Source organism: Leucoraja erinacea, chromosome 6, assembly GCF_028641065.1.
Source record: "Leucoraja erinacea ecotype New England chromosome 6, Leri_hhj_1, whole genome shotgun sequence".
Taxonomy (NCBI): domain Eukaryota; kingdom Metazoa; phylum Chordata; class Chondrichthyes; order Rajiformes; family Rajidae; genus Leucoraja; species Leucoraja erinaceus.
The window spans coordinates 67,786,642-67,798,871 of NC_073382.1; the positions used below are offsets into that span (position 1 = coordinate 67,786,642).

Below are 12,230 nucleotides of genomic sequence, written 5' to 3' on the forward strand. Positions count from 1 at the left end.
GAAAAAGATAATGCAACAGCGATGCACATTTTATCAAATTATGATCAGAAATAAACAATTGTTGCAACCTCCACTCATACAGCATGGAAACAGGCCCTTCGGCCCAACTAGCCCGTCAACCAAGATGCCCCATCTCCACTAGTCTCACCTACTTGCATTTGGCGAATATCCTATTAAACATTTCCTGTAACCATTACTGAAAACAGCATTCTATTAATGCCACTGATTGACTGCCATGGCACAGATGCCTGAAAGATTCATTCAAGATGCCTTTCCTTCATCTTTACCCAGACATTTCCCCAATGATGGCTGAGCTGAGTTTCTGATCAGAAAAGTGCCAGCACACAAACATATTCTGCATAAGGTCACGTGATAGTAGAATTAGGCCATTCAACCCATCAAATCTACTCTGCCATTCAATCATGGCTGATCTATCTCTCCCTCCAAACCCCATTCTCCTGCTATCTCCCCATGACCTCTGACACCTGTATTAATCAAGAATCTATCTATCCCTGCCTTGAAAATATCTACTGACGACCTCCACAGCCTTCTGTGGCAAAGAATTCCACAGATTCCCATTAAAGATGGCGCCTGCCTGTGGCGACATTTTGCCAGCAGCTCAACAGAAGAGAATTATTTAGAGCTTCACTCAACTCACCTGGATCAGAGAAATGGCAGAAATCAGTGCCGTAACAGACAAGCTGCTCGTGCACTTGAAGGCACTAGCGATATCGCGATCTCCCGCAGCTGGGGGAGCCCCCGACTGTAAGCGAGCCCCCGATCGCTGGAAAACACCCGACCCGACTGAGGATCACAGGTACAGTACCTGGAAACACCAGGAAAACCTCCAGAGCCGACGGGCAGGATCTCCCTGGAGCAATGGGGCTGGAGCTGCCGTCTGCAAGGGAATCCCCGTTCCAGCGCAGGTTCGCAGAAACAACAGGTACAGTAAGCACAACACCTGTGTCCGGAAACGTGGCCGACGGGCAGGACTTCAGGTCAGACTGAAGCGCAGGGGACTTTGACTCCCTCTCTCTACCATAGAAACATAGAAACATAGAAATTAGGTGCAGGAGTAGGCCATTCGGCCCTTCGAGCCTGCACCGCCATTCAATATGATCATGGCTGATCATCCAACTCAGTATCCCGTACCTGCCTTCTCTCCATACCCTCTGATCCCCTTAGTCACAAGGGCCACATCTAACTCCCTCTTAAATATAGCCAATGAACTGGCCTCAACTACCTTCTGTGGCAGAGAGTTCCAGAGATTCACCACTCTCACATTACCATCCTACTGGCCAATGTTCAGTCCCTTGAAAATAAAGTGGAGGACTTAAGAGCAAGGCTGCTTTACCAAAGGGAGCTGAGGGAATGCTCTGTGTTCTGTTTCACAGAGAAATGACTCACCCCCAGCTCCCCAGACTCAGCAGTCCAGCCTGAAGGTTTCTCCATCCTTCGCATGGACTGTACACTGGCATCTGGGAAAGGGAGAGGGGGCGTCTGCCTCATGGTCAACTATGCATGGTGCTCAGACGTATCAGACCTATCTAGCTCCTGGTCTCCACACCTGGAACACCTGGATGTGAAGTGCCGTCCCTTCTACCTACCGAGGGAAGTCACGTCTATCATCCTGACGGCGGTCTATTTCCCACCCCAGGCTGATGTCCACCTGGCACTGGGGGAAGCATTTACCACCATAGCCGGGGACTTCAACAAAGCAAACCTGAAGAAATCGCTCCCTAACTTCCAACAACATGTCTCCTGTAGCACCAGAGGACCAAACACCCTCGACCACTGCTACACGACCATCAAAGACCTTATCGTTCTATCCCTCACCCTCACTGCGGTAAATCCGACCATACTGCGGTGCTGTTTCTTGCTGCCTATAAGCAGCAATTGAAGAGCGAACCCTTAGAGGTGAGGACTGTACAGAGTTGGTCAGGGGGGCACTCCAGGACTGTTTGGAGTCTGTAGATTGGGCAATGTTCAGGGACTCGACAACGGACCTGAATGAATACGCCACAGTCGCTACAGACTTCATAAAGAAATGTGTGGAGGACTGCATCCCAACAAAAAACCTTCTGAGTGATTCCTAACCAGAAGCCTTGGATGAACCATGAGATCCGCACTCTTCTGAAGTCCTGATGCCGGGCATTCAGGTCTGGAGATACAGCGGTCTACAAGAAGTTCAGATATACGACCATGGTAAGGCCTTTAAAAAGGACAAAAGGGACCTGCTCCAAGCTGGAGAATGAGACGGTTGTTCAGCAACTGTGGCAGGGCTTGAATGCCATCACCTTCCTACAAGGCAAAATCAGGAGGCAGCTCAATTGTCAGCGAAGCATCACTCCCTGACGAGCTCAATGTGTTTTACGCACGCTTTGATAGGGAGAACACTGACATGCCTCCCTGAGCCCCCATTCGCCGTGATGGTATTTCAGTTACAGTCACAGAGGCCGACGTCAGAAGATCCATCAGAAGAGGGTGAACCCTCGGAAAGCATCTGGACCTGATGGTATACCAGATCGTGTTCTCAAAACCTTTGCAAACCAACTGGATGGAGTTTTATGGACATTTTCAACCTCTCACTTCTGAGGTCTGAGGGTCCCACCTGCTTTAAAAGGGCATCAATAATACCGGTGCCCAAGAAGAGCAAGGTGACGCCTCAATGACTATCGACCAGTGGCACTAACGTCTGTGGTGATGAAGTGCTTTGAGAGGTTGATTGTGGCGCATATCAACTCCTACCTCGACAAGAACCTCGATCCACTGCAGTTCGCTTACTGCCACAACAGATTAACGGTGGATGCGATCTCACTGCCTCTCCACTCCGCTCTGGCCACTTGGACAACAAAAACTCATATGTCAGACTGTTATTCATTGACTACAGCTCGGCATTTAATACAATCATCCCCTCCAAGTTGGTTACCAAGCTCTCAGATCTGGGTCTCTGCGCATCCCTCTGCAATTGGATCCTCGACTTCCTCATCCACAGACCACAGTCTGTTCGTATTGGTGGAAATGTGTCATCCTCGATAACAATCAGCAAGGGGGCACCTCAAGGCTGCACGCTCAGCCCCCTGCTGTACTGACTCTATACTCATGACTGTGTAGCCGGACATAGTGCAAACTCCATCATCAAGTTCGCTGACGACACCACTGTTGTGGGACGAATCATTGATGGTGACAAGTCAGAGTATAGAAGTGAGATCGACCGATTGACCAAATGTGCCAGCACAATAACCTGGCTCTCAACTCCAGCAAAACCAAGGAACTGATTGTGGACTTTGGAAGGTGTAGGATAGGGACCCACAATCCCTTTTATATCAACGTCCTTTGCTTTTTAAAAATTATTATCCATAGGTTGACCATAGATATTGATGATGCCAGTTATTCATTGGTGACCCCAGAGTGTAGCTGTCAAGATCAGCTCTGGAGACACACACTCAGGGACAGCAGGTCCCAGATGCTGAATCATTCCTGCATCTTCATTCCTGCAAACGTTATTTCCTTAGATTCCTATCAATCTTTTCCCCTTCACCTTAAACCTATGTCCTCAATTCACCTACTCATAAGATCATGTGGTAGTATAATTTGGCCATTCGGCCCATCAATCCCATTCTCCTGCCTTTTCTCCATAACCTGTGACACCCTGGGCAAGACCCCTACGCATCTACCCGATCTATTCCTCTCATAATTTTATGCACTTCTATAAGATTACCCCTCATCCTCTGGCGCTCCAAGGAATGGATTGTTATAGAACAGAGCCATCTAGGAGTACAGGTTCACAGTTCCTCAAAAGATAGAGTGGTGAAGATGGCTTTTGGAATGCTGGTCTTCATCAGTCAGTATACAAGTTGGTACGTTATGCTACAGTTGCACAAGTTGTTGGCGAGGCCGTACTTGGAGCTTGCTCGGTCTCCCCGTGACCTATTTGGGTTTTCTCCGGGATCACCGATTTCCTTCCACACTCCAAAGATAATTTTGTAGACTAATTGGCATGACATAATTGTAAATTGTCACTAATGTGTGTTAGTGTAAGTGTGCGGAGATCACTGGTCGGCGAGGACTCAGTGGGCTGAAGGGCCTGTTTTCGCGCTGTATCTCTAAGCTAAACTACAAAGATGTTTGTAGTTTAGCAAGGAACAGAATGAAAGAAAGATATATCTGCAAACCTTGCAACCACTTCTGGAGGTAGAAATAAACTTTGAAGTTGCATGTAATATTGCTCCATATAACCTGCCATGTAAGAACCTCGTTTCATGCTGCTCTGACAACCCAGGTGTTCGATAGGCAGAAATAAAGTCTTCAAAACTCACTTGAAATAAAAGGTTTCTAATGTGTAATATTTCACCACATGGCTCATTGATAAGCAATGTTAAAAGCTCTCCGAACATCTCTATGCCATGCTTGACAGTCGGTACCATTGTAAATTATATAAAAAGTTGATCATATAACAAATGGGTTTTTGTTCAAATTTCCAAAGCTGAAAATAACTGAACTCTTACTGTAATCAGAGGTTAAGTGGCTACCACGCTGCAAACTGCTGATTTCATCTGAGATTAATTAATTACAGTTCTTCCCAATACATTACATTGCTTTGCCAGATCCAGTTATAGAGTTCCTAATTAAAATGACTTATCTGGCAAACAATTTTAATCTTTTCAATGGCAAAAGATCAACAGTAAATTCAGCCAACATTAACATCACATGGGATGTTAGACGGTATATTTTACATGGGATTGGTACAATAACCTTGTGTTTTTTTTATACACACACATATATACACATACATACAATCAGTTGTATCAATGCTTATGAGCCTTTTAATAATTATGATGTTTATAGGATCAATATTTACAATATGATTAAATGTCTTTCTTTCAAAATGCTGGGAACCAAAGCCAAGTTTATTCAAAGCCAAGTTTATTTGTCACATACACATACGAGATATGCAGTGAAATGAAAAAAAAACCACTGTTAAAAAAGTGCCTGTAATTTCTAACCCTGAGTAATGATGAAAAAACTCACAAATCTCAGATTTTCCATCATCACTTTAATTTAAGGATTATATAATCCATGGTAGAGAAAGCAAATACAACATAAGCTCCAATAAATAGATATCCATAACAGAGGTAAAAACATAATAGTTTCTCTACTTTTATCTACATTCACAGAATGTGGGTAACAAATGTTGGTGCAATATCTTCCTCATGTGCTGGCAATCCAAAAAGAGCTCAATAACCCAATGCAACGCTGATAACTCAGAAAAAGGTGGCACTATCTTGTCTGAGGGAGCAGCAGCAGTGGTACAAGAGGGACTGGATACCATTACCATCCAAGAATCATAACGCAGCCAGGAAGACGTCATCTCAATTGCAGGATCCTCCAAAGGCCACTTCACAAAAAGATGACGTCATCCCTCACTAAACCTGGAAAACAGGAATGGACACATCAGGCACATGGGTCAGTTGCCATCCTCTCAACCCTTCACAGACCTCACCCAACATCCTACCAATGCTGCACCTGCAACAGAATGATATGATGAGGCAGTATCGTGGGGGTTTAAACTTTGGATACTGCTGGATTTGACATACTCTAGACGTGTTTCTGGAATGGGCACCTTAAGATATTACAATGCCTTACCATCTCTCAATATAAAACAAAATACGTATAGAGGTGCTATGTGTGGGGACAAGGGTTCTATGTATTGAAAAAGATAGATCCTGACTGTCTGAAGCTAGATATGGAGACCTCTTTACTGGCTTGTGCAGTGTTACCCAATCTCACGTGGCATTTCTCTAAAACACACATAAAACAGCGAAGGCCAAGAGTTTCCCTGCTAATTATGGTGGGTTAGCTAATCACAAATGTATGGTAATGTATCCAGCATTTGGGGGGGGGGGGGGGGTTGGCTTCTTCTAAAATCTGCCATGAAGCATAACATAGCCATGAATATGTATATTCATTGCCCTTGTACATTCAAGACCCTGGAATTTCACCTTCATCTGTATATTTCTGCCCAAGCATAGCCGCTGTCCCTTACTTCTAACACATGAGATGTCACAAACACATAACACATCTCATTTTTATATTACGGAATCTCCATCTATCCAGGTGTGACAGCCTTTGTTCTGTTGCTAATCTAGTCTCGTCAAATGTTGCGGGCTCAAATACAACAGATAAACATGTATCATCTAGCACACAGGCATAACCCGCACAGAAGCAGCTGCACCGTAGAGGTACCACTTTTTAAATCATCTATCAAGATGCCTCGTCTGCTGTGTCAAGTAGATATTAAAAATTCAACAGTATTATCTCATGGTAAAATACACTACTGACTAGATAAGTTCTGGAAATGTACATTAAAGATGGTAATCTTTCTGGTGTCTAAGCCAACACTGTCCCTGAATGCGTGAAACAAATTACCTTCACTGCTGTATGCTCTGTTTTCCGTCACTGTTCTGGCAGTGATTAACACATTATGAATGAGAAACTACAAGTGCAAATTTTATCTACACGATGGCAAAGATGCTATCAGAATGCTAAATCAAGACAACATCCATGTGCTCATTTAAATATAATAGATTCCATGTTAATATTCAAGAAATTATAAAGTCTAACAGTTACCCAGCCAATATTCAACTTCAGACACTAGAAAAAATAACTTTATAGACGTGTCGAAATTGGCTGGGTTTATCCAAGATAAATGACAGAAACCTCAAAACATGCTGAAGATGTGACAAGGCAAGTTGCTTTAGATATAATAATTTTGCTCAGCAGGGACAAAGAAAATTAAAATTCAAAAAAATTGAACTGGTATATTTAGCTCGCCCTATGGAAAAATGCACAGAAACAAAGCTAATTCCAGCATAAATTTTAGAAAAAGATGCGGTAAGGTCTTGTGCTGTGATATATGGATTGAACGTAGAGTTCGGGCATAACAAGAGCTTTCGACTTTGAGATGTCTTGCTTACAGAACCACAGATCTTTAAAATATATGCTCTCCCTTTTTTGCAAGACAAAATTTTATTTTATGGTGATGAGAAAGCAGCAATGCAATGAATTTCATTTCCATGAACCCGTACCATTGGATTCAGACAAGGAACGTTGCAGCAAGGTGAAACAAAACCAGATCTGAATGTATATTTGCTGAGTGAGAAAACATAATTTCTTTAGGATTAAACCAAAAATAAAAATCAAACGCTAGACAAATATTATTAGAATTGTAACAAAAGTTTACCTTGGACGCCACTGAAGTTGGATTCCACTGATTATATAGAAACATTCAGTAAACTCGCCTGCCCCCCTACCTCACCCACAATTCCAGCTTCATGCAATGACAATGCTGCAAAATAGTCCTGATGGATTTAATGGAGGCCCATCTCTGTACAATGAATAAGCACAAGGCAACTTACTACTAAATATCTGAAAATATCCAAAGGTCAAAGCTTTACCCCATGAACATGGTGAGCATCTTTTATGTACAAGATACGTTTAGTATTTTCACTTGACTAGGCAGGAATGTACCATCTACCCACAATTATCATTTAAACAGAGCTGTGTGCCAGGACATTTCAAAGAACACTGCAGGGTCAAGTACATTGGTGAGGGTGGAGTCACACATGACCAGGATGGCAGACTTCCCATCATGGAAACTGGACGTCTCCCGACAGAAATCTGGTAGTTTCATCATCATAATGAAGAATAGCTTTCAAAAAATAAGATACCAGATACATTTACAGAAATTCAAATACCTCAAATGTGTTGCATTCAAATGTGTTACTAGTTTAATAGCACATGCCTCTCAATGTTAGTGCTGTAATTTAGCAGAATACAAACTTAACCCATATGGCTCTGATCTCGTGGACATATTCCGCAAAACAATTCTTGTGATAAAACAACATCACTATTGAAAGGAATGTTGGTTTACAGTAAGACCTTGTTATCACAAAACAGTATCTCGACTCTCCAAGTGTCACGAGATAAAAACTCCAAAAAGCAACTCAAATCCACAAAGCATCAATACCAAGCATCAACAGCAAGACCTTCAGAGAATATTTTTCCAATGAATAATCATCAATCCAATGAAAAACAATGATAAATAATTAATTGACTAGCAGTGATACTTACTCCAACTGAGGGGGTTACCACAGCCATCGCACAAAATCTAATCATACTGTACTTCAGCAGTGCTATCCAAGATTTTAAAATCTGCTTAAGTGGTAATCAGATAACTTATATCAAGCCAGAGCATCTTTCTAAATCCATCCATGGTCTGAATTCACCAAGGAATCCAGAGCATAGAGAAACAGATGGCTCACTAAACATACCAAAAATAGACACACAATGCTGAAATAGCGCAGCGGGTCAGGCAGCATCTCTGGAGAAAATGGGTGGCCTTCATTCACCCATCCGTTTTCTCCGAAGCTGCTGCCTGACCCGCAGACCTACACTTATCTATCTTTGCCGGAAATGTTAACGTGGTTCCTTTCTCTAATGCCCCGGCTAGGTAACCCCAGCATTTGGTTTCAGAAAAGCAGCAGTTGGGTGATTCTTCAGTAAGTGTCTGCTTTGAAGATTCTGGAAACCCGATTATGAAACTTAAATTTGTACAACTTTGAATGTTGTTTCACATAAATGAACATCTCTACTATGGGAAAAATATGGCGCAATCTTTTAGAGAATCTATCCTCTTCTTTTTTCAGGTTGCCCATTGCATTCAGCCATATCCGTCACGTTTTTATGATGAACAACACTGTAAAATATAACTGATTTAAAAATATAAAACCAATGCTCTCTTTATGGCTGATGTCTCTAACAATTGTATTCTTGTTTCTCAGTCTCATAATGGCTTCTTTGACTTTCATTGGCACAACTTTGGTCCTCATGTTGATAAACAGCAATAAAAGTTTCCAAAGGTGATGGAAAGACCGGAGGAAAGACTAGGTGCCAGAGCTCACTTATACCTGCATTAAGGAGGCAATTTAACACGCCTGAGCAATTACATACACCTGTGAAGCCATGTGTCCCAAACATTATGGTGCCCTGAAATGGGGGGGGGGGGGGGGGGGGACTATGTATAAACACAGCTGCAATTTCTACATAGTGAAATCAAAATGTATAAAAATACCCTTTAATAAAATCTGACAATGTGCACTTTAACCACATGTGATTTGTTTTCTATTGCAAATCTCAAATTGGGGAGGACAGAGACAAATAAATAAATTATGGGTCTTTGTCCCAAACATTATGGAGGGCACTGTGGGTTAATTGGCTTGGTAAATGTAAAAATTATCCCTAGTGCGTGTAGGATAGTGTTAATATGGGGGGGATCGCTGGTCGGCGTGGACCCAGCGGGCCGAAGGGCCTGTTTCCGCACTCTATCTCTAAACTAAACTGTTTTTTTGCCTCAAAAGTATAAAACTTCATGGGTACAACACACTTAGGCGATATTGGTCAAAAAGCTCAGAAAGAGTCGGAGCAACACTAGTGTGAAGATAAGACTCCAGGGTCTCAATGCAAAACATTGACTATCCTTTTGCCTCCACAGATGTTGCCTGGCCCGCTACACTCCTCCAGCAGTATGATTTTTGCATCTGATTCTGCTGTAGGTTAAGCATATCCATGCAGCCCCACTGGACATATTGAGGCAGAATTTCTGGATAACATAGAAAATAAGTGCAGGAATAGGCCATTCGGCTCTTTGAGCCAGCATATGATCATGGCTGATCATCCAAAATCAGTACCCCGTTCCTGCTTTCTCCCCATATCACTTGATTCTGTTGGCCCAAAGAGCTAAATCTAACTCATAACATGGATACGTGATGTTTCAGGTTGGGAACCTTCTTCAATCTAAGGGTCCTGTCCCGAAACATCGCATATCCATATTCTCCAGAGATGCTGCCTGATTTGCTGCGTCACTCCAACACTTTGTCTTTTTTTGTAAACTAGCATCTGCAGTCCTTGTGTCATAAAAAACTAGGGTGGTATAAGCCAAACATTAAAAGTCCCTTAAAATTAGAAAATGCAAGAAACACTCATCTGAACAAGAATTGAACAAAATTCATTCTGATCAAAAGTCAACACCCTAAATAATTAACAAAGTTTCTCTCCACAAATCCCATCTGACCTGTAGTATTCGCAGATTTTCTGTATCTGCAGTTTTGGGTTTCGATAAAAGCAAACCTCTGAATCTGCTGGTAGCAACCTTGAACTGGAGTTAAAATAATGTAGTTCAAGTCAGACAAAAACATAAATATAAATGCTGATACCACTGTCACCAGATGAGACAAGATACAGAGGCATATTCTGTCCTCGGGTAATAGATCAAGGAAAGCACGCACATCATCCCTTCAAAGAGAAGCAGGAAAGATCCTCTTGTATTGGTGTTAATATTTATTCTTCAACTGACAAGTGGTATTGTCAGGCATGACCACAGTGATTTCAGAATGTCAATAACCTTTCAATGAAAGCAAGGCAATCATCAACAAGGCAACGTCATACAGACACTGGAAATACTGCTTAATGATACAGTGTAGATGGCTAGTGCATGTGCCTTTAACATAGTGACCTCACCACCACTAGCCACTCCCCCTATTAGGTGTATAATTGCATGCTTCCCACCCTTAGCTCTCTCTCTCTAGCTCCGGTGACAGACCACGTACAGCTAGAGCAGTAGTGTTTGTGAACTGTTAATAAACTATAGTTAAGACACAATGTGTTGTTGAGACTTCTTTACATGGTGTCAGAAGTGGGATTCGAACCCACGCCTCCAGTTGGAGACCAGAATGCCACCCATCAGTTCAATGTGTGCCCTGCCCTGGGGAAAACCTGCAACTTCTGCAGAAAGCTGAATCATTTTTCTGCAGCCTGCCGCGCCCGCGGAAAGCCAGCCCCCCCTTTTCGGAGAGTGCCAGTTAACCTTGCTCACGCTGATAGCGTGCCTGGCTCCGTGTCACTGCCTGACGATCTCCCCCTTTCTGATACCAGTTCCTCCCAAGGGGAGGCCAGCGTGTTTTCACTTTTGGATTCTCATGCGTTGATAGCAAACCCCTCAGTCCGTGTAACTGTCAATGGTACGACCTTCTCAGCGAAGATTGATACAGGTGCTTTTACGAATGTTATGTCAACAAGCCTGTTTCGTCAGATAAGGACTGATGAGAAAGTGTCTGCTGCTCACTCCCGCCTGCATGCCTATGGGGGAGCCGTCCTCGTTCCCGTGGGAAAGACAACCCTGCACTGCAAAGTCCTGGAGGCCTCTGGGCCCCTCACTTTCTACCTGCTAGACTCCGACAACGTAACCCTGCTGGGCGCCCGGGCGTGCCAGGCCCTCGGTTTGGTCTCCTTTCACCGTGATATCCACCAGGTGCGGACCCTCATGGACCCCCTGCGCGAATACCCTGACCGTTTCGATGACAGGCTGGGCAAGCTGCCCAGCTGCTACAAGATTGCTGTCGAATCACAATGTGTTGTTAAGACTTCTTTACATACAGGCATTTGTTTTTTCAAGAGATTGGCTATCTAATGTTGTGCTCTTGACCAGGCCAGTCCAACACCTTGATTGCATCAATAAATTTATAGTCGGCATATATTTATTACCAAATTACTATGATGTGAATAAATCACCACTACAATTTATTTAATCAATCATCCCCATCTGATTACTTGCACAGAATGATTACGTTCAAATATTGTTAAAATCAAGAATATTCTCAAAGGAGAATTCTAACTTCTTCTGAGACACAGGAGAAAACACATTTTCAAGTTTAAATCTGATTTTCTGTAAAGTTGCAGCAGAAAAGTGAAAGCACCTGCAAAGAAATTCATAACCTTGGATTCTAAAAGTTTATAAGCAATCTGCAGTCATGACAATAGACAATAGACACAGGAGTAGGCCATTCGGCCCTTCGAGCCAGAACCGCCATTCAATGTGATCATGGCTTATCATCCACAATCAGTAGCCCGTTCCTGCCTTCTCCCCATATCCAATGACTTCTGTTTTGATTGCGTGGTTAATTAACTCCATCAATGTTCAAAGCCTAAATGATAATTGGAGTCAATGTTGATACAACCTTAAGAGCTTGCAGATAGCTACTGAGATTAGTTTTCCATTTGTTCCCAAAATTCTTATTCACAATTTGGAATAAACTCAGTCACCAATGGTTTCTATGAAAAAGAACTGAGAAAATATATAACCCTGCATAAAGAACTTTCTCATCTCAATCTTA

General features: G+C 42.8%; 1 protein-coding gene across 4 annotated transcripts in view; it reads right to left on the reverse strand.

Moving 5' to 3' along the window:
* Positions 1 to 12,230, reverse strand: part of slc36a4 (solute carrier family 36 member 4) — a 411,562-nt gene that overhangs the window by 326,509 nt on the left and 72,823 nt on the right. The window contains exon 10 of one of the 4 annotated variants that reach the window (XM_055637285.1): positions 5,037 to 5,432. The exons of the other annotated variants lie outside the window; for them this stretch is intronic. Within the exon in view, the coding sequence (XP_055493260.1) occupies positions 5,417 to 5,432 (16 nt within the window). The 3' untranslated portion in view covers positions 5,037 to 5,416. Of the gene's footprint in view, positions 1 to 5,036; positions 5,433 to 12,230 lie in introns of those variants that run through there. 4 annotated transcript variants of the gene reach the window in all.